Source organism: Pleurodeles waltl, chromosome 7 (assembly GCF_031143425.1).
Source record: "Pleurodeles waltl isolate 20211129_DDA chromosome 7, aPleWal1.hap1.20221129, whole genome shotgun sequence".
In the NCBI taxonomy this organism is placed as follows: Eukaryota; Metazoa; Chordata; class Amphibia; order Caudata; family Salamandridae; genus Pleurodeles; species Pleurodeles waltl.
In genome coordinates this window covers 1,049,237,858-1,049,259,593 of record NC_090446.1, presented here as the reverse complement: position 1 = coordinate 1,049,259,593, position 21,736 = coordinate 1,049,237,858, and the positions used below count along the sequence as shown (strand labels likewise).

Genomic DNA, 21,736 nt, shown 5'->3' with positions numbered 1-21,736 from the left:
AGAACACTACTAATAAGGGATAACTGGACCTGGCACAAGGTGTAAGTACCATCAGGTACCCACCATAAGCCAGGTCAGCCTCCTACAAGAGTGGACATTGCAAAATTTAACAGTTCCTGGGAGAGGCAAGTACAGTTGGATTAATACGGTAAGTAAAGCACTTACAAGTTCAGTCTCCAGGGCATAGGTAGTCCACCGGTGGGGGTTCAAGTCAACCCCAAACATCCCACACCGGCAACACAGGGCCGGTCAGGTGCAGAGGTCAAAGAGGAGCCAAAATAACATGGACCCTATGGAGACAGGGGGTGCTCCGGTTCCGTCCTCGGGGAGCAGACCAAGGGGGTTTAGTAGAGCACTGGGGCCCCCAAGTAGGCACACAAAGCACACCCTTAGTGGCACAGGGGTGGCCAGGTGCAGTGGGCAAACAGGGCGTCGGATTTGTAATAGAATTCAATGGAGGGACCTGGGGGTCACTCAGACGTTGCAGGCAGGGCACAGGGGGGCTTCTCGGGCCAGCCACCAACTGGGCAAGGGTGTGGGCCGCCTGCTGGTCACTGCTGCACCGGTGGTTGGTTTTTCACGGGCCTGGGGGCTGCAGGTGCAGTGCTTCGCTAGGCGGCGGATATCTTCGTCCCAGGCAGTCGCGATTAGGGGGGTCCTCGGGATTCCCTCTGCAGGCGTCGTCAAGGGGGTGCAGAGAGGTCAGCCCAGGGTGGACACATCATCGGAGTTGCCTGGGGATGCTCTCTGGGTCGTTGGTTTCTCTGGATACGGGCCAGGGGTGTTGGGTGCAGAGTGGTGGGGACTCACTCTTCTGGAGTGAGGTGAGAAATCCATTAAAGATGTTTTTTTCTTTCCTGGTTGGACAGGTCCTTCTTAGATGCAGGGCAGTCCTCTGAGTCGGCAGAGGTCGCTGGGCCCAAATGATGCGTCGCTGGTGCAGGTTCTCTGAATTGGAGATAGGCCAGTAAGGCTGGGGCCAAAGCAATTGTCATCTTTCTTCTTCTCTGGGGGTTTCATCAGCTAGGCAGTCCTCCTTTGTAGGTAATCGGGAATCTAAAATCCTGGGTTCAGGGTCGACCCTAAATGCTAAATACACCCTCCTTGTGCTCCCTCCCTTGGGGAGGGGAACACATCCCTATCCCTATTTGGCAAAATCCTCCAAAACAAGATGGAGGATTTTCCAAGGAGGGGGTCACTTCAGCTCTAGTCGCCTTAGGGGTGGACCTGGCTGAGGGGGTGACTCCTTGTTTTTCTCATTACGGCCCTGGACCTGCTGCCAAAAGTGGGGGCTGTGGCCAGGGGCGGGCATCCCCACTAGCTGGAGTGCTTTGGGGCGCTTTAACACCAGGCTTGAGCCTTTGAGGCTCACGGCCATGTGTTACAGTTACAGCAGGGGGAGGTGTGAAGCACCTCCACCCAGGGCAGGCTTTGTTTCTGACCACAGAGTGAACAAAGGCACTCACCCCATGTGGTCAGAAACTTGTCTGGAAGTGGCAGGCTGGCACAGACTGGTTAGTCACACATTAACAGGGAACTGGCATACAGGGGGCATCTCTAAGATGCCCTATGTGTGCATTTCTCAGTAAATCTCACGCTGGCATCAGTGTGGGTTTATTGAGCTGAGAAGTTTGATACCGAACATCTCAGTATTCAGTGTAGCCAACTATGGAACTGTGGAGTTCGTTTTTGACAAACTCCCAGATCATATACTCTTTATGGCTACCCTGCACCAAAAATAGTCTAAGAATTGGCTTAGACACTGTAGGGGCATAGTGCTCATGCAGCTATGCCCTCACATGTGGTAAAGTGCACCCTGCCTTAGGGCTGTAAGGCCTGCTAGAGGGGTGACTTACCTATGCCACGGGCTTGTGGGTTGTGGGCATGGCACCCGGAGAGGAGTGCCATGTCGACTTAGTCTTCTCCCCACCAGAACACACAAGCTGTGAGGCTGTCTGCATGGCTTGGGTGGGGGGTCCCCAGGGTGGCATAATACATGCTGCAGCCCTTAGAGACCTTCCCTGGCCACAGGGCCCTAGGTACCAGGGGTACCTTTTACAAGGGACTTAACTGTGTGCCAGGGCTGTGACAGTTGTGGAGACAAAGGTACAGTTTCAGGGAAAGAACACTGGTGCTGGGGCCTGGTTAGCAGGGTCCCAGCGCACTTTCATCCGTAAAAGGCAAAAAGTTAGGGAGTAACCATGCCAACAGTGGCATTTTCCTACACTCGGTTTTATTTAATTGTTATTTTTTGATCGTGACTTCGTGGCATGGTAATTCAATAGTCAATTGTTTCCCTGCAACTTGTGCTAAAAGGATAACTCACTGACATTCTGTCGCACCCATGGATATTTTGTGTCTAGTGGGTGAGTGGCCTTCAAATTATTGATCTTTTCCTTGACTCATTTGGTTACAAGTATTATGTAACCAGCAGTTCCCTTTGTTTTTTCACAGCATTAAAGTTTTTTTGCCTTGGGTGAGTAGGAGTTGTAGCACTCGTTTATATGAACTCATCTGCCCCACTTGGGGACATCACTTTGTACTTTTGAAGGTGAGTTGTTATGTAAAAAGAGTACCTTGTATATCTTTTTTTTTTTTTTTTTTGCAATCACACCAATTACGTTTTTTAACACTACTTATCCTCACACAGGTTGCCCCGTTCACTCTCTCCTGATGAAGACCTCAGCCACAGGTTTTGAATAACCAGATCTTCAGTTGGTAGAAACGTTGAGAGTATTTAGGTACTGTGGCCTGGATTCAAAAATCACCCTTTTGAAGAGTTAATGGATTTACTCACTATCCCACATCAAATGGACCAAAATTTAATTTACAGAACAATGGACAGGCTGGATAGACTTGCCTATGCGCATATTATATTGTCTTAATTGTAAATACTGCATTATACTGCTGCGGCCGCCATTTAGTAGGTCCTGGGAGGGGGAAGGGTCAAGGGAGGAGGCGGGTGGGGCTACCAGAGGCAGGAAGAGGTGGGAGAAACACGCAGCATAGCAGGTAAGGAGCTGGGGAGCAGAGAGGAAGGTAAGCAGGAAGGGTACTGGGGCTGCAGGGGTGAGAAAGGCAGGAAACGGAGGCAAAGGAGTGAGAGAGTGCAGCAAAACAGACAGAGCGATTAAAGCAAAATTGAAACAGAAAAACAGTGATAAAAAGTGGAATTGAAACTGGCACTCAGAGAAAGTGACAAGGCAAAAGAGGAAAGAGGCAGATTAGAGAGAGAGTGATGAAAAATAGAGATGGGCAAACGGAGTGGAAAAATGCAGCACACAAGCAAAATGCAGAATGCAAATGTAGTGGTGGAACAGGCAAACACGGCACACAGCGGAACAGAGCTTGCGGCTGGGTCCGAAAGGGCCTCAACTGGTCGGAGGACCAGTCCCGGTGATTTGATGAGCCTGGGCACCTGCTCAATGGAGTCCTGCTGCGGCCTCCATTAAGTAGATCCTGAGAGGTGGCAGGGGAGGGCTAGGAGAGGCAGGAATAAGCAGGTGGGACAGGGAGGAAGGTAAGCAAGAAGAGCACTGGGGATGCAGGGGCAATACTGTTGCCAGTATTGGACATATAATTCCATGCACTCTGGGGGCTCCTTAGAGGATCCCCAGCATTGCTCATAGCCAGCCTTCTGAGGTGTTCTGGGCAGCCCAAGCTGCTGCCACACCTCAGACAGGTTTCTGCCCTCCTGCTGCTTGATCAGCTCAAGTCCAGGAAGGCAGAACAAAGGATTTCCTTGGGGGGGGGGGGGGGGGGGGGGGGGGGGTGGGAGGGGGTTTAACACTCTCTCCCTACTGGAAATAGGTGTTACATGGCTTGGGAGCAGTAGCTTCCCCAAGCCACTGGTATGCTTTGGATTGTGCGCGGAGGGCACCACATGTTCACTTCAGTCTACACTGGTTCAGGGACCCCCAGTCCCTGCTATGGCATGAAACTGGACAATGGAAAGGGGAGTGACCACTCTCCTGTCAATCACCACCCCAGGGGTGGTGCCCAGAGCTCCTCCAAAGGGTCCCTCGATTCTACTATCTTAAATCCAAGATGGGCAGAGGTCTTTGGGAGTATCGGAGTTGTCAGGTCAGACAAGTGACATCAGAGCCCCCTCCTGATAGGTAGTCACCTGGCTAGGTGACCAATCCCCCTTTCAGGGCTATTTAGGATCTTGCTCTGGGGTAGGTCCTCAGATTCAGCTTGCGGGATTCCAGTAGGAGGACTCTGCAATCTCCACATCGACTTCTGGCCACCAGAACTGCGACTGGTCCCTCCAGGAACCGACAATCTGCATCCACAACATAGACTCTGCTTGTATCATTGTTTCCACAGCTCCTTTCAGCTTCTGAAACATTTCCCCGGCTGTGCATTCCTTTAAGGGCAGCAAGTCTTCGGCCTATATGAGAAGGAAGAAGGAATCTCCCTTATAGTCACTCCCCTACAGCAGGCACCAACTGCATCTATGACCGGCAGCTTGGATCTCCTCTCATCCTGAGCTGCGTGGATCCTGCATCACAGGTGGTAGTCTGGAGTGGTCCCCTTGGTCCTCTCCACCAGCTGTCCATGTTTGGTGGAGGTAAACCTTTGCTTTCCCATGCAGGACAGTACCCCCGTGCACCACGCTTCTTGCAGCTACCAAAGGCTTGATGGCATCCCCCTCCAGCCATCTGTGTGCTTCTTCTGTGGCGTGGGACCCTTCTTCAGTTGTGTTGAGTAGGTTCTCTGCAACTCGAGTCCTCTTCCAGTGGGTCTCCTGTGGGGCTGCCTTTTGTTCTGTGGACTCTCTGCCTTGCTGAGGCTCCCCTGAGACTTCCCCTGTGGTTGAGTCCTCCTGGACCTTGCTGGCCCCTGGCAGCTCCACTTTTCTTCTACCGCGACTATAGCCTTTGCACGGCGTGTTGGTGGCCTTTGCAAGCCACAGACTGCAATCTTCTTTCTGGTGTGGGACGTTGACTGCATCCTCCAGGAACTCTTCACAGGCTCCAGGGCTGCACTGCTGACTGTCTTCGTCCTACCGTCGACCAACTCCTGCAACCACAGACAGGTGGGCAGTGGCTCCGGCCCCCACCCGACATTCCTATGACTTCTGGACTTGGTCACCTTCTTCTTCAGGTCTTCCTCTTCAGTAATCCACCGCTGGTTTCTTGCAGTCTTGTCTGGGTGTTGCATTATCTTCTTTTTAGTCCTTTTGGGTGGTTTGGGGAAAATCCGGTAACTTACTCCTTTCTTCCTGGTCGCTGGTGGGCACTGTGGTACTTACCTTAGGAGTTTCCTAGTTCCTCTACCTTTCCTCTACACATCCCACGTACCTAGGTGGGGGTCCTGCATTTGCATTCTATTTTTTGTATATGGTTTGGGCTCCCCCTAGGGTCACTATTGTCTATTGCTATTACACTGTTGTATTGCTTGTTATGCCTATTTCTGGTTACTAGTGTACATATCTAGGGTGTTACTTACCTCCTATTGGAGGGTTGCCTCGCTAGTACTTTATGGCAATTGTGTCACTAAAAAAAGTACCTTTATTTTTGTAACACTGAGTGTTTTCTTTCGTGTGTGTAAGTGCTGTGTGACTACAGTGGTATTGCATGAGCTTTGCATGTCTCATAGTTAAGCCTTGGCTGCTCATCCACAGCTACCTCTAGAGAACCTGGCTTCTAGACACTGCCTACACTATACTAATAGGGGATACCTGGACCTGGTATAAGGTGTAGGTATCTTAGGTACCCACCATACACCAGGACAGCTTCCTACAGTACTTTAAAAAGTAAATGTAAGAAGGAAACATTTTAAAATGTGTTCTACAGCTACTCCTTGTTGATAATTAAAGAAAACAGCAAGAAAAGCCATGTAAAAAATGAATACAGACGATTTAATATCAGGTTCTACCTAAGATTTATGTCCAGGCATTTGCAGAATTTTTTTAACATGAACAAATGACCAACATTTTTCTTGGCAAAGGTGGCAACCCTAGGTGGCCAAGAAGCAACATCTGGACAGTCTGACAGCCCGTTCCATCCAGGGCTAAGGCTGCTACCACTACACTGGCACCAAGAATGTCTGTCCTTCATATATGCCAGTTTGCAACGAAGAGCCTGTGCATACATTTAGGAAGCACTGTTGTCTCGACAGCCAGGACTTGCTGCAACAATACTTCGCCATTCTGTGTAAGCCCATTTCACAACCACCCACCTCTGGGAGGTACTGGATTGGTATCAATTCTAAGTTGAGAAATTTGGGGTTGGAAGAAGCCAATATAAGAATAAGTTACCTACCTTTGGTAATGCACCTAACCACATACTCCTCATTATCGTTCCACCTCCCAATTTTTTGGAGTGTCCTCTTTTAAACATCTAAAAAAAAGGTCCAAAGTTAGTACACAGGCCACTGTTAATGCTCTGCGGCAATGTGCAGAAAGGGAAAAGACAAGGCACTAATGGCAGCATGCAGGGATGGCGTTTAAGTGCAGCTCCGCTCCACCACTGCCTGGGTAGAATATAGTCAACATGGAGAGACAATGCTACCTACTGGCAAGCAGGAATACTGCTACAAAATTTCCAGATTTAGTCTCACTTCTGATGGATTTGCTAAGGTGAGGAATCTGTGGTTGGAAGTATCAATCAGAAGCAGTTTTTCTCATTGAGCAGGTATAAGTCTTCATGAGAGAGCCACGTAGCAGAGATGCGACAACAGAAGCCTATAATGCAGAGAGGTGTTACCTCCCTTCTGCAGGAAACCACATGGGTGTTGCTACAAAAGGCAAGCTTTAAAGGAGAAGCCACCTTTGGAGGACATATGGTAACACTTAAGGGAGGAGCTTCTCCACTGTCTAGGTAGACAGGCTGGTACTAGGGACAGTGAAGGAGAAACTTCTTACGAAACAGTTTTTTTTCCAATGGTGTGTAGACCCCTTGGTAGCCACACCTCAGGGTTGGGCTAGAGAGCTCTGAACACACGAGAGGGGGGAATAGGTCATGCTGGAGGTCAGTAGAATAGTGCATCCTGGGAAAGCCAGATGTCACACTTCACAAGAAGTGGTCATTAGAAGGGAGGGAACCTGGTAGGCCATTGGCTACCAAATGAATCCTGCCCTTGGGGCACTGTCTGAGAGTAAGAGGGCACTCCAAACTCGGCTCTTTACTGGACTGGAAGAAGGACCAAAGGAGGACTGCCCTGCTGCACCAAGGACCTGGCAGAGACTGCACTGGCATGGTCTGCATCTCCTGAACCTGGTGGCTAGCAAAGGAGACAGGACTGTGCCTGCTGTGTCCTGCTCGTGGAGAAGTCTTCTCTGAAGCGAGCTGGAGCAAGAGACTCCAAGGGTCAGTTGGCTGACCTCCTGATCACAGTACATGGCCACAAGAGCTGAAGAAGTCTCATGGGGCAAGTTGGTATTCTCGACTTAACTCCACCACCAACCACTGCCAGGTAGCACAAGAAACCAGGACCTGAAGCTCAAAGTTGCACCAGAGAATGCTGGACCCAGAAGAGTAGATGGAGTGCAACATAGTACCCAAAAGACAAGTTATCGCCCAGGGAAGGATTTGGCTTTGACCGCGATACTGGGCGACTTTAGCTCAGTGGTGACTGCACTTCTACCAGGACAGAGGACTTCGAGGGATGCCAACCATGTAAACTGGGCCACCTCACCCCTCCGTGGATGGACTAGCCACCACAGGAAGATATCGTTGACAGCATCGAACCCACCGAATCTTCAGCATCCTGTATTCCTTGCATCAGGGCGCTTTCAAAGGAACGTCTGCCAAAGGGATAAAAATGCTTGGAACTGAATTTAGACTGCTTTTCCCTGTCAAGGTAACCATTTCTGTGGACCTTGCTGGTCCCCCTGACTGGCTCCCTAACAGCATTGGTCACCTAACGTAACAGCATTGACACTTGCCTGAGTTTTTCTTTAAAAAAAAAAATGTAATTGTCAAATTCAATGAATTTGCCACCACTTGCTTGTGCTCAAGTGAAAAAGTGCTCATTAACAATACATTGTAAATTCTATACCTCCGGAACCCTCAAGTGGATCCTTTTCACTGTGGTGTCTAAAAATATACAAAAATACAATCTATTTTTATAAACTGGTGTCTGATTTCTTGAGCCACTCATTTACTTCTTCAATTGTTTCAGAGCTGTTTAAATGCTTACACTTGTTCCTTTATCTAAGCATTGCTGCTCAGAGCTACAGCTACCAAGAGCTAAAAGTTTAACAAACGAAGTCTACTGATTCTAAAGGGAATGGTAAGTATATTGCACAGTAAGGTCACACAACAACACCATATAATACAACCAATTTCCTCACAGTAGGTTAAAAATTCTAATGAATAAAATGCATTTTTTAAAGCTAGGAATGTTCAATATACCACCCTTTCTAAGCACTATAACTTGCAACATTTCTCAAACGAAAATCTAGGAAAGATCTAATTTATGAAAGTGAATTTTTACCTGCCTAAGACTACATATATGAAAGAGTAAAAAAAGGGATTTCACCTCCCGCTGTAAGTAGCATGGTACTCAAGAGCCATAAGCAGGTACATTACACAAATCCAAAATCTCACCTCTTTCACTGTCAGTCTACTATGCTAGTAAACAATTGCTATCTAATGACACATGTAATTTAAAATGTACATTGCTACGAAAGAGGTTCAACGGGCCACAGTTTGGCACTACAGTTGAGTGGTTAGCACAAATAAATAACTGAATTAAGGCATATTTATGTGAAATCTGTATTCACCATCTTGTACCTTAAAACGCCTTACCTGTTTTTGTATAATTTCACTCTGGTTAGAGGCCTGCAGGACATGTTCCCGTCTAACTTCCACATGCTGGTTCTTCTTCTTCTGCTGATGCTCTCTAAGCTGCTGAATCTTCTGCAGTTGCTCTTGCACGCTGGCAGCTTGCACAGTTACCACATTCTGAATCTGCTGGGCCTGACCTGGACTGGTTTGTTGAATCTGTACAGGGAGCTGAAGCTTGATCTGTTGTGGTGCAGGACCCTGCTGAGCTTGTATCTGAGCCATAACATGTGGTGGAATTTGAGAAAGAAGTTGCATTTGCTGCTGAATTTGAGGGACACTTAAAACTTGTGTCTGAGACGACTGGATCTGTAGTTGAGGGTGAGAGGGGGGTTGAACAGTCACATGGTTCACAGTCTGTGTTGTTGAAATTGTCTGCACTTGGTTTTGAAGGAGAGTATGAGGTTGAAACTGGGTTGGCAACTGTATTTGACTTGGATTTTGTACTGAGGGTTGGTTAGTAAGCAACACTTGCTGGTGATGCTGTGTTTGCATTTGTCCTTGAGATTGTTGAAGGGTGTGGGGATGAGACTGAATTTGTGGAAGCATACAAGGTTGTGCTTGGTTCTGAAGAAGAGACTGGCAATGAACCAGACTTGAAGACTGGACAGTCATTTGAGGTTTAGCCGCCTGTAACATGGTTTGCTGTGCTTCTGATGGGAAAGGAGACTGACTTGTCAAATAAGTCTGAGCTTCAGTTTGTGTTGGGACTTCAGGTAGAGAATGAGCTTTTGTCTGCACAACTGGAGTCTGACCTTGTGGCTGAGCTGTTTCTGACAGAATCTGAGCCTGTGGATGAGTAGTCCGTGGCTGAAGCACTGGTAATTGCTGAGGCTGTGATAAATTTGTTGGCTGGCTCTGACCCTGAGAGACAGAGTGAGCCACTGTTGTTGGCAGGGGTGTGTGAATGTGCTGTGCATGGGTTTGTTCAACTTGAGATGCAGTTTTCTGCTCTGCAGCTGCTGAAAATAAAAGGAAGGTTAATTAGAATCAAGTGCTCAAAGTCACAAAATATGAGGAACAGAAAGTAATATTAATGAGTTTTGCACCTATTTTGCTTTGCGTTCAATCAAGTATTCAATTTGGTTGTCAAGCAGACAGCCCTTGACACATATTTGCACAAGACGTTTAAACTAATCCAGTAAATAGCAACTTTACCACTATATGCCCATCTGCTCTGGATACTAATCAACAATTACCACTGGAACACAAGTAGGATAGTAGCAGGAAAAGGCCTGTGACTAGAAAGTAGCAAGACATCTTCTTTGAATGGTTGAATTATGACAAAGAAAACATTACACAAGTTTAGGCAAGATCAGAAGAACGGATAAGTTACTTACCTGTAAATCCTAGTTCTCTTCCAGGGGTATCCTCATCAAAGTCATAAACATTGAATATGCCCGCCTTTGTGCGGGGACCCTGGAGCATATATAAATACACACACAAAGTATTAAATATGCACGAAAAATATATATAGCATTTTTAGTAGACAAATTTTCATACTAAACTCATATATACATGTGTAAAACAGCAATGCAGGCTATAATCATAAACAGGCTAAAATGCTTTATTTCTATGGATTTTTTTTTTGTTATTTTTTTTTTTATTCTTTACAAAATTACAATAAGAGAAAAAATATTTCAACCAAAGCCCCAAAACTGGGCCTAGGGAAATAAGCAGTAGTAATCATCTGAGAAAAAAAAAGAAAAAACTACACTGAAAAACAATGGAGCATTCTTAGCCAATAGGCAGCATGCAGGTTAACACAGGAGAACCATAAAAACTTTGGCACCGTGCCTTTAAGACCCTGAGCACCTCCAGTATCCCACCATGCCTCAGGGGTGAAGGAGAGGTGACAGTTGGTTCACAGTTAGGTCAGTACTTTTTTACGGTGACAATCTATGTAGCCGATTCAAAAGATAGTTTGTCCTGCACTTCTAGGAGACGTGCGTTCGGGGAGGAGGGTGGGTTGTTTATGACTTTGATGAGGATACCCCTGGAAGAGAACTAGGATTTACAGGTAAGTAACTTATCCTTCTCTTCCAGGGGATCCTCATCAATAGTCCTAAACAATGAATAGATTAGCAAGCCCATCCCTTGACTCTGCAGACTGTCTTATAGAAGTGCAGGAATAGATATGCATCATGCAAACAAATTTCTCAGAGGCCTGCCCAACTTGGGCGTCTGCTCTTGCATCTGAGTCCAAACAGTAATGTCTAGTAAATTTATGTACAGACTTTCATGTAGCAGCCTTACAGATTTCAGAGATTGGAACATTATTAAGGAGGGCAGCAGTAGCCGCCTTTCCTCTAGTGGAATGCGCTTTAGGTCTAGCAAGTAGTTGTTTGTTAGCCAACTGGTATGCATTAACAATACAAGAAACTATCCATCTTGATATGGTTCGTTTAGATGCTGCCTCACCTGTTCTCAAATGACCATAATTTATAAACAAGTGGTTGGAATGTCTAATCAGCTTAGTTTTATCCAAAACAAAATTTTAGCACTCTTTTCAGATCTAGGGAGTGCAATGCTTTCTCCGCCGGAGTCTCCGGATTGGGGAAAAAAGTTGGTAGAGAAATAGTCTGATTGATGTGGAACTCTGACACCACCTTCGTTAGGAATGATGGGTGAGTTCGCAGAACTACTCTATTGTCGTGGAAGACTGTGTATGGTTCTTTGGAGGACAAAGCCTGAATTTCACTGACCCTCCTTGCGGAAGTAATGGCTACCAAAAAAGCCGTCTTCCACGTAAGGTGTTGCAAAGAGGCTTTGTGTATAGGTTCGAAAGGAGGGCCCATAAGTTTTGATAGTACTATGTTCAGCTCCCATGGAGGGGAGGGCTTCCGAATGGGCGGAAAAACTTTTTTCAGACCTTCTAAGAAATCCTTGACTACTGGTTTCGTAAAGAAGGATTCCTGAGAAGGTGACTTACGATAAGCTGTAATGACAGATAAATGTACCTTAATAGATGATACCTGTAGACCGGATTTTGCTAAATGGAGTAAGTACGACAGTATGACCTCCTCCTGAGCCCGTATGGGATTCTGACCTTGCTGACAGCACCATATGTAGAACCTCTTCCACTTGAACGCGTAAGAACGCCGCGTGGAAGGTCGTCTGGACTCCTTTAAGATGTTCATGCACTCCTGCGAGAGCCCTAAGTGCCCATACTGCAAGAATTCAGGAGCCATGCTGTCAAGCTCAGAGAGGGTAGGTTGGGGTGCAGTACCCTGCCCTCCATCCTGCTCAGAAGATCCGGTCTGCACGGCAGCCTCCTGTGAGGTTGTTCCGATAGGTTGAGGAGATCTGTGTACCAGAACTGACGGGGCTATTGCGGAGCTATGAGAATCATTCTGGTGCAGGATCTGTAAAGTTTGTTGATCACTGCCGGTATGGGGGGGATCGGAGGAAAAGCATAGAGAAATATCCTTGACTAGTCGATCATCAGGGCATTCCCTCGAGATCCCGGACGGTAGAACCTGGACACGAAGTCTGGGCATTTCCTGTTTACCTCGTCTGCGAAGAGATCCAATTGAGGCCGACCCCATTGAGCGAAGATGTCTTCGACGACTTCGTCGTTCAGGACCCAATCGTGGGCGTCCTCTAGGTGTCTGCTCAGGACATCTGCTTCCACGATTTGTTGACCCGGTAGGTGAACCGCTGTAAGTGACATTCCTCTCGCTAGGAGCCAATGGCAGATTGTTTGGGACTCCCGAGATAGGGGTAGGGAGCTCGTTCCCCCTTGTCTGTTCAAATAATACATTGTGGTTGTATTGTCCGTTTGTATTAGGAGAGATTTCCCCTGAATCGATGGAGCAAAAGACTTGAGAGCCAGATGGACCGCTCTGAGCTCCAGCAGATTGATGTGGTACTTCCTTTCGTTGTCGGACCACAGGCCCTGAGCTTGAAAAGGACCTAGATGAGCCCCCCCATCCCTGAAGAGACGCATCCGTTATCAGAGTGTTGGATGGAATTACCTGGTGAAACGGAGCTCCTACTGACAGGTGAGGTCTGTGCATCCACCATTGTAATAACTGACGTGCTGCTATCGGCAGCCGCACTCTGTCCTCCCAGCGACCTGTCCTTTGGTTCCAGTTGTTTTCCAACGCCTCTTGGAGGGACCTCATATGTAGCCTGGCATTCGGGACTATGAAAATGCATGACGCCATGGAGCCCAGCAGAGATGTCACCTGACGGGCCGTAGGTGCGTCAGAGTTTAAAAGGTCTTGACACTTTAACTTAATTGATAATAGTCGTTCCTCCGAAGGATACACTCTTTGGAGCTCTGTGTCTAGTATTGCTCCTAGGTAGTGGAGGTTCTGCGTTGGAATCAAGGTGGACTTTTGGTAGTTGACTTGAAGACCTAGAGACTCGAAAACCTTGAGCACAATGTCCCGATGGGTTCTCGCCTGCTCCGGAGAGGAGGCTTTCAGTAGCCAGTCGTCTAGGTATGGGTAAATGAAGATTTTTTGTTTTCGTAGATGTGCCGCTACCACTGCCACGCATTTAGAGAAAACGCGGGGGCAGATTTCAGGCCGAATGTTAGCACCTTGAACTGATAGTGCTGTGAGGCTATCTGGAAGCGCAGGAATTTCCGATGCTTGGGAACTATCGGGATGTGAAAGTATGCATCCTGCAGGTCGATGGAGCACATCCAGTCTCCCCGATGTAGCTGAGGAAAAATCTGGTGAAAAGCCAGCATCCTGAACTTTTGCTTTTTTATGTACTTGTTCAGTAGCGGTAAGTCCAGAATTGGTCTGAAAACGCCCTCTCGGCCTTTTTTCGCTACTAGAAAATAACGGGAGTGAACCCCCTTCCCTCTGTGCGAGAGTGGAACCTTTTCTATTGCCTTCTTTCGTAAAAGGGCGAGAGCCTCTTTGTGCAATAGGCTGACATGAGACGGATTGCATTTGGCTGGTGGCAATTGCGGTGGAGGTTGCCGGAAAAGAAGAGAGTATCCATTCTCGACAATGTTGAGCACCCATTTGTCTTTTGTTATAGCACGCCACTTGTGAATAAAGTCTGTGATACTTCCCCCCACCGGAGTGGTGCACAGTGTTAAGGGAAGCGAGTCCTCATTGTTTGGCCGGCGCTTTGGGTGTGGACTGTTGTGGTCTACTTGACCCTCGTTCCTTCGTGGCCTTGCGAGACTGAAAAAGCGGACGTCCTTGCCTCTGCTGTGGCCTCTGGGACCAGTGAGGGGTTTGAACCCTCTGCTGGAAAGGGCGCCTGTCATAAGGCCTATACCTTCGCCTGAAGTCCTTCTTCCTCTCCAGGCCTACTGCCCTCATGGTATCCACTTCTGTCTTCATGCGCGCCATTTCTTCATCCGTATGGGTACCAAACAGCGAGTTCCCATTGAACGGAAGATTTAGGATCCGCTGTTGTGCTTCCTGTTTTAATCCAGTCAGTCTCAATCAGGAAGACCTTCTTGCACAAATCCCATGTGCGTATCCATGTGCAGCTAAGTCTGCCCCATCTGCCGCTGCGCTGATGACCTGGTTGGAGACCAGACATCCCTCTTGAAGGATCTCTTGGAAGTCCTGCCTGTCCTCTCTAGGTAATTTTTCTGTGAACCTGTTCAGAGAGTCCCACAGTGAATGGTCATATCTGCCTAGGAGTGCAGACGCGCTGGAGACCTTCATCAAAGATGCCGCCGTGCCGCACATTTTCCTCCCCAGAGAGTCTAGATGTTTGCTCTCCTTGTCCGGTGGAACCGTGGAGGATGATGCCACTGAGTGAGTTTTTCGGGCTGCGGCCAATATGACTGAGTCCGGCGGCGGATCCGTTCTGAGAAATAAAGGATCTTGTTCAGGCGCTTTATATTTTTTCAAAATCCTAGCAGGAGCCGATTTGAGGGTGGCTGGCGCTAAAAAGGTGTCCATGGTTGGTTGCAACAGACCAGGCACCAGCGGCAGTAGCTTTTACGAAACCGCTCTATGCTGTAGAGTCTCAAAAATGACAGATGAGGAGGTTGATGGTTCTGGAACCTCTATGTTTAGCTTCTGTGCTCCCCTGATAAGCACCTCATTAAAAGTAGTGATGTCGTCCACCGGTGAAACCCTAGCTGGTGGAGAATCTGTTAAGGTGGGGGAGTATCGTCTGACGGATGACCCCGACGATGACCAAGAGGGCGACCTTCTGTGTCTTGATCGTGACCTAGATCGTCGCTGGGAACGTGACCTGCTGCGAGATGCTGTAGCAGAGCACCCAGGTCTCGTGGTCGGCTGGCGAGAAGCAGAACGAGCCCGTCCTGCCTGCGCTGTCGGTGATGGTGTTCTCGGGAGAGAGGCAGTAGGAGAGTACATCCTTGAATATTGCGAATCCGGGGAGGCCGTTGGTCTATTGAGGCTCTCCAACCATCTTGGTGACAGATTGATGGGTGAGACATGCCCCGGCGATGCCGCTCTCGACCGAGATGAACCACTTCTTATGGAGACCACTGGAGATGGAGTGGTCTTATCTGCTGGCGGAAGCCGATGCTCTGCTCCCTGCAGGACAGGTAAAACCTGCATCGACAGCCGTAATGACGTCGAAGGGAGCGTCGCCGGTTGTTCCTGTCTCGACGTTGAGTGTCTTGACATCGAACGGCGATCTCTGGACCGCGACCTGCTCACCATTGTGTGCCTCGACGTCGAGCGGTGGGTAGCCGGCGGCGGATGTCCTCGCTCTTGCCGTTGGGCCGATTTCGACGTCGTCTTTCTTGACGTCGAGGGGTGCGAGGCCTTCGCGTCGAATGGGCACGCCGGTGATGACTCGACGTCGATCGGTGGGTTGCCGTCGACAGAGATCTACCCCTGCGGTGGCCATGTTTCCTCGACGCTGCATCCTTCGACGTCGGTCGGGTCGCCGTCGATCTATGGCGGTGAGATGGTGGCAGCGACGACGTCGACGGGGAACAAACAGGTATCTTCCTACCTGCTGACGTCGATCTAGCCTGTCTCTCCTGAGAGAGGCTTGTTGGCTGCCTGGGAAGCGAAGAGGATGATGTTTTCTGCCTCTCGTGAAGCCCATGAAGCCTGATCTTCTCCCTGTCCTTCAGAGTCCTCTTTGACATGTTCTTGCAGTGTTTGCAAGTGTCAGGGCAGTGACTCTGAGGCAAGCACACAATGCAGAGAGTGTGTGGATCTGACTGGGCCTTCTTCCCACAGGAAGGGCATTTCACAAAAAGTGAAGGCATTTATCAGTCAGGAAAAAATTTCCAGACTCAGACAATGATGTTAGATGTCGAGTAAAGTAGGAAAAAATGCTTTTGTAAAGTATTTTTCTAAGAAAAACTCAGAAAAACAGAGCTCAATGCTCCAGGATCCTCTCAGAAGAAGCCGGAAAAAAGAACTGACCTAACTGTGAACCAACTGTCACCTCTCCTTCACCCCTGAGGCATGGTGGGATACTGGAGGTGCTCAGGGTCTTAAAGGCACGGTGCCAAAGTTTTTATGGTTCTCCTGTGTTAACCTGCATGCAGCCTATTGGCTAAGAATGCTCCATTATTTTTCAATGTAGTTTTTTTTCTTTTTTTTCTCAGATGATTACTACTGCTTATTTCCCTAGGCCCGGTTTTGGGGCTTTGGTTGAAATATTTTTTCTCTTATTGTAATTTTGTAAAGAATTAAAAAAAAAAAAAAAAAACTCCAAAGAAATAAAGCATTTTAGCCTGTTTATGATTATAGCCTGCATTGCTGTTTTACACATGTATATATGAGTTTAGTATGAAAATTTGTCTACTAAAAATGCTATATATATATTTTTCGTGCATATTTCATACTTTATATGTGTGTATTTGTATATGCTCCGGGGTCCCCGCACAAAGGCGGGAATATTCAATGTTTATGACTATTGATGAGGATCCCCTGGAAGAGAACAAAACAAAACAAAATATCGGGTAGAGAAATATTCTAGTTGCAGATTCCTTACCTTAGAATTTCTCCCAGGCGTCAGACTGGATCCGGAGATTTTCCTTCGAGCAATACCCTTGCGTGTCAGTAGGTGGCGTCGGTCGACCAAGCGGGCATCGCAGTCGCTGTATTGACATCGGGAGTAGAACATAGACGCCGCCTCAGCGCACTGACATCAATTTCTTTTAACAACTTTTCACACCAAAGCGCAGAGCCGCTAAGAACACTCAGATTGGTGAGCCAGAGCTAAGGACCTGAACGGGGGAATCCCTGTCATTAGAAATCAGTTCGCAAGCGGGGAAGGTGGGTGGGTCAGTAAGGAATCTGCAACTAGAATATGTCTACCAGATATTTCATTACCAAAGGTATGTAACTTGTACATGTGATAGAGACTTCTAGTTGCAGATTCCTTACCTTTGACTGGATAGCCAAGCAATGCCACCCTTGGTGGTGGGCTGCGAACCAAGATCATACTAGGAAGTCCTGCAGGACCGAACAACCAAAGTAGCCATCCCGACGGACCTGACTGTCCAGACAGTAGTGTTGAGCAAATGTGTGCACCCACATAGCTGCCTGGCAGATATCCAAGACAGGAACTCCGTGTGTTGATGCACTGGAAGCAGTAGTTGCTCTGGTGGAATGAGCACGCAAGCCTTCAGGGGGTTGCTTTTTGGCCAAAGCGTAGCACATCTTTATGCAAGGAAGTACCCATCGAGAGATGGTATGTTTTTGCACCGCCTTCCCTTTCTTCGTACCCACATACCGGACAAAGAGCTGATCATCCATCCGGAAATCTTTAGTACGATTAAGATAGAACGCCAATGCTCTTTTTTGGGTCCAGACGGTGGAGTCTCTCCTCCTCATGGGAAGGAAGTGGGGGTGTGTATAAAGTAGGCAGGGTGATGGACGAGCCTACATGAAAAGACATAACCATCTTTGGAAGGAAAGAAGCCTTAGTGCGCAACACCACTTTGTCAGGATGAACAGACAAGTATGGAGGTTTGGACGAAAGGGCCTGAAGATCACTCACCCTGCGAGCAGAGGTGATGGCAACAAGAAAGAGTTTTGAAGGTGAGGAGCCGTAAGGGACAATTGTGCATCAGCTCCAAGGGAGTACACATTAAATAAGTAAGGAAAGGATTGAGGTCCCACTAAGGAGTAATAAATGGAGTGGGAGGAAATAAATGGGTGAGACCATTTACGAATTTACTCACAACAGGAGATTTAAAGAGTGAGGGCTGATCAGGTGAACTAAGAAAGGCCGAAATGGCAGATAAATATCCTGTAAGGGTGCCCAAAGCAGAGCCCTGCTGGGCCAAAGTAAGAATGAACAAAATAACCTCAGAGAAAGGGGCAGAGAGGGGATCAACATATTTGTTGGTTAACCATGCCATAAATTTATGCCAACAACAGGCGTATACCGTTTTGGTGGAGGGGCATCTGGCTGCCAAGATAACATCACAGATGTCGGGTGGAAGATTAAAACTCATCAGTTGCTGCTGCTCAATCTCCACGCATGAAGGTGAGATTGGACAGGTTTGGGTGGCGAACCGTCCCCTGCTGCTGAGATAGAAGATCCTGCTGAAGAGGTAGTCTGAGTGGAGAATCGATGGCCATGCTCAATAGATCTGGATACCATACTCTCCACGCCCAGTCCGGAGCCACCAAGATGACTTGGGCCTGGTCATTCCACATCTTCTTGAGAACTCTGGGCAGAAGTGGTATAGGCGGAACGGAGACCGGAGTTCCACTCGAGACGAAAAGCGACTCCAAGCGACTGCTGCTGTGGAAACTCCAACACGCAAAACAGCTGACATTGCACATTCTCTGCGGTGGCGAACAGATCTAACCAAGGCTCTCCCCACTGCTGAAAGAGACCTTGCTTCACCTCCGGATGGAGGTGCTATTTGTGATCGGCTGTGCATTTACAGCTGGGTTCGTCCGCTCTGGCGTTGAGAGAACCCGCCAGATGTTGAACCACCAGGGTAATGCCCTGATGTTCCAGCCATTTCCAGAGACGTAAGGCTCTTGAAAATGGTACAGGAGCCTACTCCGCCCTGTTTGTTGCAGTCCCACATGGCGGTAGTATTGTCCATAAGCACTTGCACTACTTTCCCTTTGCGAGAGGGAAGAAATGCTTTCAATGCAAGCCTGCTCGCCCGGAGCTCGAGAAGATTGATATGGAGCCCATACTCCGCCGGAGACCAGAGGCCTCTGATCGCCGGCCCTCCCATGTGGCCACCCCAACCCATAAGTGACGCATCTGTCACTATAGATAGATCTGGCTGGAGAAGGAGAGGGATCTGCTGTGGACCCAATGCAGATTCAAAAGCCACCACTACAGGTCTTTGTCGGACAGATTCCCCTGATGCTGCGCTCACTGGAACTTCAAGTCCCACTGCAGAGCCCACATATGCCATCTGGCATGTGTCACAAGCATGATGCAGGAGGCCATGAGGCCCAGCAGCCTCAGATTCAGTCTCACCCAAACACAAAAGAAAGAGGCTGAAAGATCGGAATCATAGCCTGAATATCTTGGATCCGCTTTTCGGGAGGATAAGCCCGAAATTGCAGTGTCCAGAACAGCTCCTATAAAAGTGGAGCGTCTGAGAGGGAGTCAGATGTGACTTTTGCACATTTATAGTGACCCCCAGCGTGAGCAGGAGGTTTGCCGTAGTCTGAAGGTGGGAGACAACTTTCTGGGGTGAGTCCGCCTTCAACAGCCAGTCGTCGAGGTAGGGGACAAGTGAGACCCCTAACGTGCGCAGATGAACTGCAGCCACTGCCCTCACTTTTGTGAACATCCGAGGGGCGCTGGTAAGGCCAAAGGGGAGCGCGGTAAACTGATAGTGCTCGTGACCTACCATGAATCGTAGGTATCGTCTGTGGGCAGGCAGGACGGGGATGTGGAAATAAGCGTCCTGCAAGTCCTACGCTACCATCCAGTTTCCTGGGTCTAAGGCAGACAGAACCTGAGCCAGGGTGAGCATTTTTAATTTCTCCTTCTCGAGGAAGTAGTTGAGGTCCCGAAGGTCAAAGTTAGGACACAAGTCCTAGTCCTTTTTCGGCACCAGAAAGTAGCGGGAATAACAACCACAACCTACTTCTGGCACAGGGACCTTTTCTATAGCTCCCTTGGTGAAGAGATCCACGACTTCCTGGCGGAGAAGTGCCAAATGATTCTCTGGGAGTTGGCTGAGTGATGGAGGCATGGCTGGTGGGGAAGATTCGAAAGGGGTGGAGTAGCCCTTTCGAACGATCTGCAAAACCTACCTGTCTGTAGTGATGGATTCCCAGTGGAGACGGTGAAGGCAAATCCTGACGCCAACTGGATGGGAGTGATGGGACGGACTAGGAGGGTTTTGAGGCAGCAGCAGGGGGATGGGTGGACTGGGCAGACCTCTAGTTCCCTGCCCCACATCCACGTGGGATTCCACATCCCCGGCTATGCAATGGTTGAACAGCATGGGTGGCACAGCGGCTGGGCGGGGGACGTGACGGGCAAAAACGCGGACTCTGAGGGGGATTGTGGAGGGGGGTTGTGGGGGCGAGTGGAAAGACCAAGGGACCGAGCCTTAGCCCGGGAATCCTTGAATCTCTCCATGGCCGAGTCCGCTTTGTCTCCAAAGAGACAGGAGCCATCAAAGGGCATATCCATGAGACTGTTGGACATCCCCAGAAAAAAACAGAAGTAAGTCTCTCGCGAGAGGCCGGGACCTATGCAGAGTCGAGCGCCGGGCCGCCATGAGCTTGAGGGACCGCTCCCTCAAGGCTTTCAGGTGCATGGCCTGGAACTTGGAGCATGACTTAGGGTTGTGGTCGCGCTCGAGACACTACAGACAAACCCGGTGCGGATCCGTCACCAACATTATGTGGTGAAAGTCCTCGCACAGCTTGAACCTGGTCTTCGGGGACATCCTCGACACACCAAAAACCCACTAGAAAACTCGACAAAATGGTCCAACTAGGTCAAAAAGAGACCAGGGTAGCTCTCTCTGGATCAGTGCGCGGCACGGCAAGAAAAGAACTGACGTCACTGCGCTGAGGCGGCATCTATGTACTACTCCCGATGTCATCACGGCGACTGACGCGAAAGACGCCCGGTGAGTCGACAGACGCCACCTCCCGATGCTCAAGGGTATTCCTCTAAGAAAAATCTCTGGATCCAGTCTGATGCCTGGGGGAAATTCTAGAACTAGAAGTCTCTATCAGATAGATAGGACAGTCTGATGTAGCTAGGATGATAAATATGTGCTGCAACTTCATAAAGCTTACAAAGACTTCAATTTTATGACTCCCAAGGGTGTTCAAATATAGTTGGTATGCTGCATTAAAATACAAACCTTAAGAACACTAATATGAGTTTTGAAGGAACACTTATGATTTGTGAGGCACTGTGCATGTGCATAATTGGGAATGAAGCTTGCAGGCTAAACGAGATACTAGTCTTTCTTCATGCAACACTCAACTTAAAATATCAAATTAACAAAGATTTAAGTATATTTCTTTATTTTGGAAAAATGAACACTTACCAGATGTTGAAGTTGAGACTGTTGCAGTGGTTGTGTTGGCGGTGGAGGCTGTGGGAGGTAGAGGGGTGAAAAGGAACCTCTGAACTGTACCATTTGGCATCGCAGCTTGCATTAACTGCTGTCCTGAGCCAGGAATTACAGTCACACCTTGGGGAATCAACTGTAGCTGGCCTGTAGTTTGACCTTGTCCCTGAATTACTACAGTCAGACCCTGACTCCCACCCTAAAAAAGACAAACAAATTGTTTTAAATAATTTAGGAATGTTTTCACATCCCAGCCTTAATTGCGTGGCAAAATGTTTAGCAATGCAATTTAAGTATTTTAACAGTTCCTTCCATGTGAGAATAGGTTTGAACTTGAGGCCATTCTAGATTCAATTGTGATGCATTATCATTCTGTTAAGTCTAGTAAACAGAAAAGTATCTTCACAAGTATGAAAGCATTTTTTGGCCATGGTACACAATGACATTATTTGGAAACCCATGGTGCCCTGCACTGTAGATGTCATCTTCG

General features: G+C 48.3%; 1 protein-coding gene across 6 annotated transcripts in view; it reads right to left on the bottom strand.

Annotated features, from left to right (window-relative positions):
- BPTF (bromodomain PHD finger transcription factor) overlaps positions 1-21,736 on the bottom strand; it is a 1,198,927-nt gene that overhangs the window by 315,973 nt on the left and 861,218 nt on the right. For 5 of the 6 annotated variants that reach the window (XM_069199907.1, XM_069199910.1, XM_069199911.1 and 2 more), the window contains 2 exons: positions 21,223-21,445; positions 8,760-9,757 (listed from right to left, as the gene is read on the bottom strand). In XM_069199907.1, coding sequence (XP_069056008.1) covers positions 8,760-9,757; positions 21,223-21,445 — 1,221 coding nt within the window. The remainder of the gene's footprint in view (positions 1-8,759; positions 9,758-21,222; positions 21,446-21,736) is intronic. The other variant, XM_069199908.1, reaches the window with a different exon arrangement.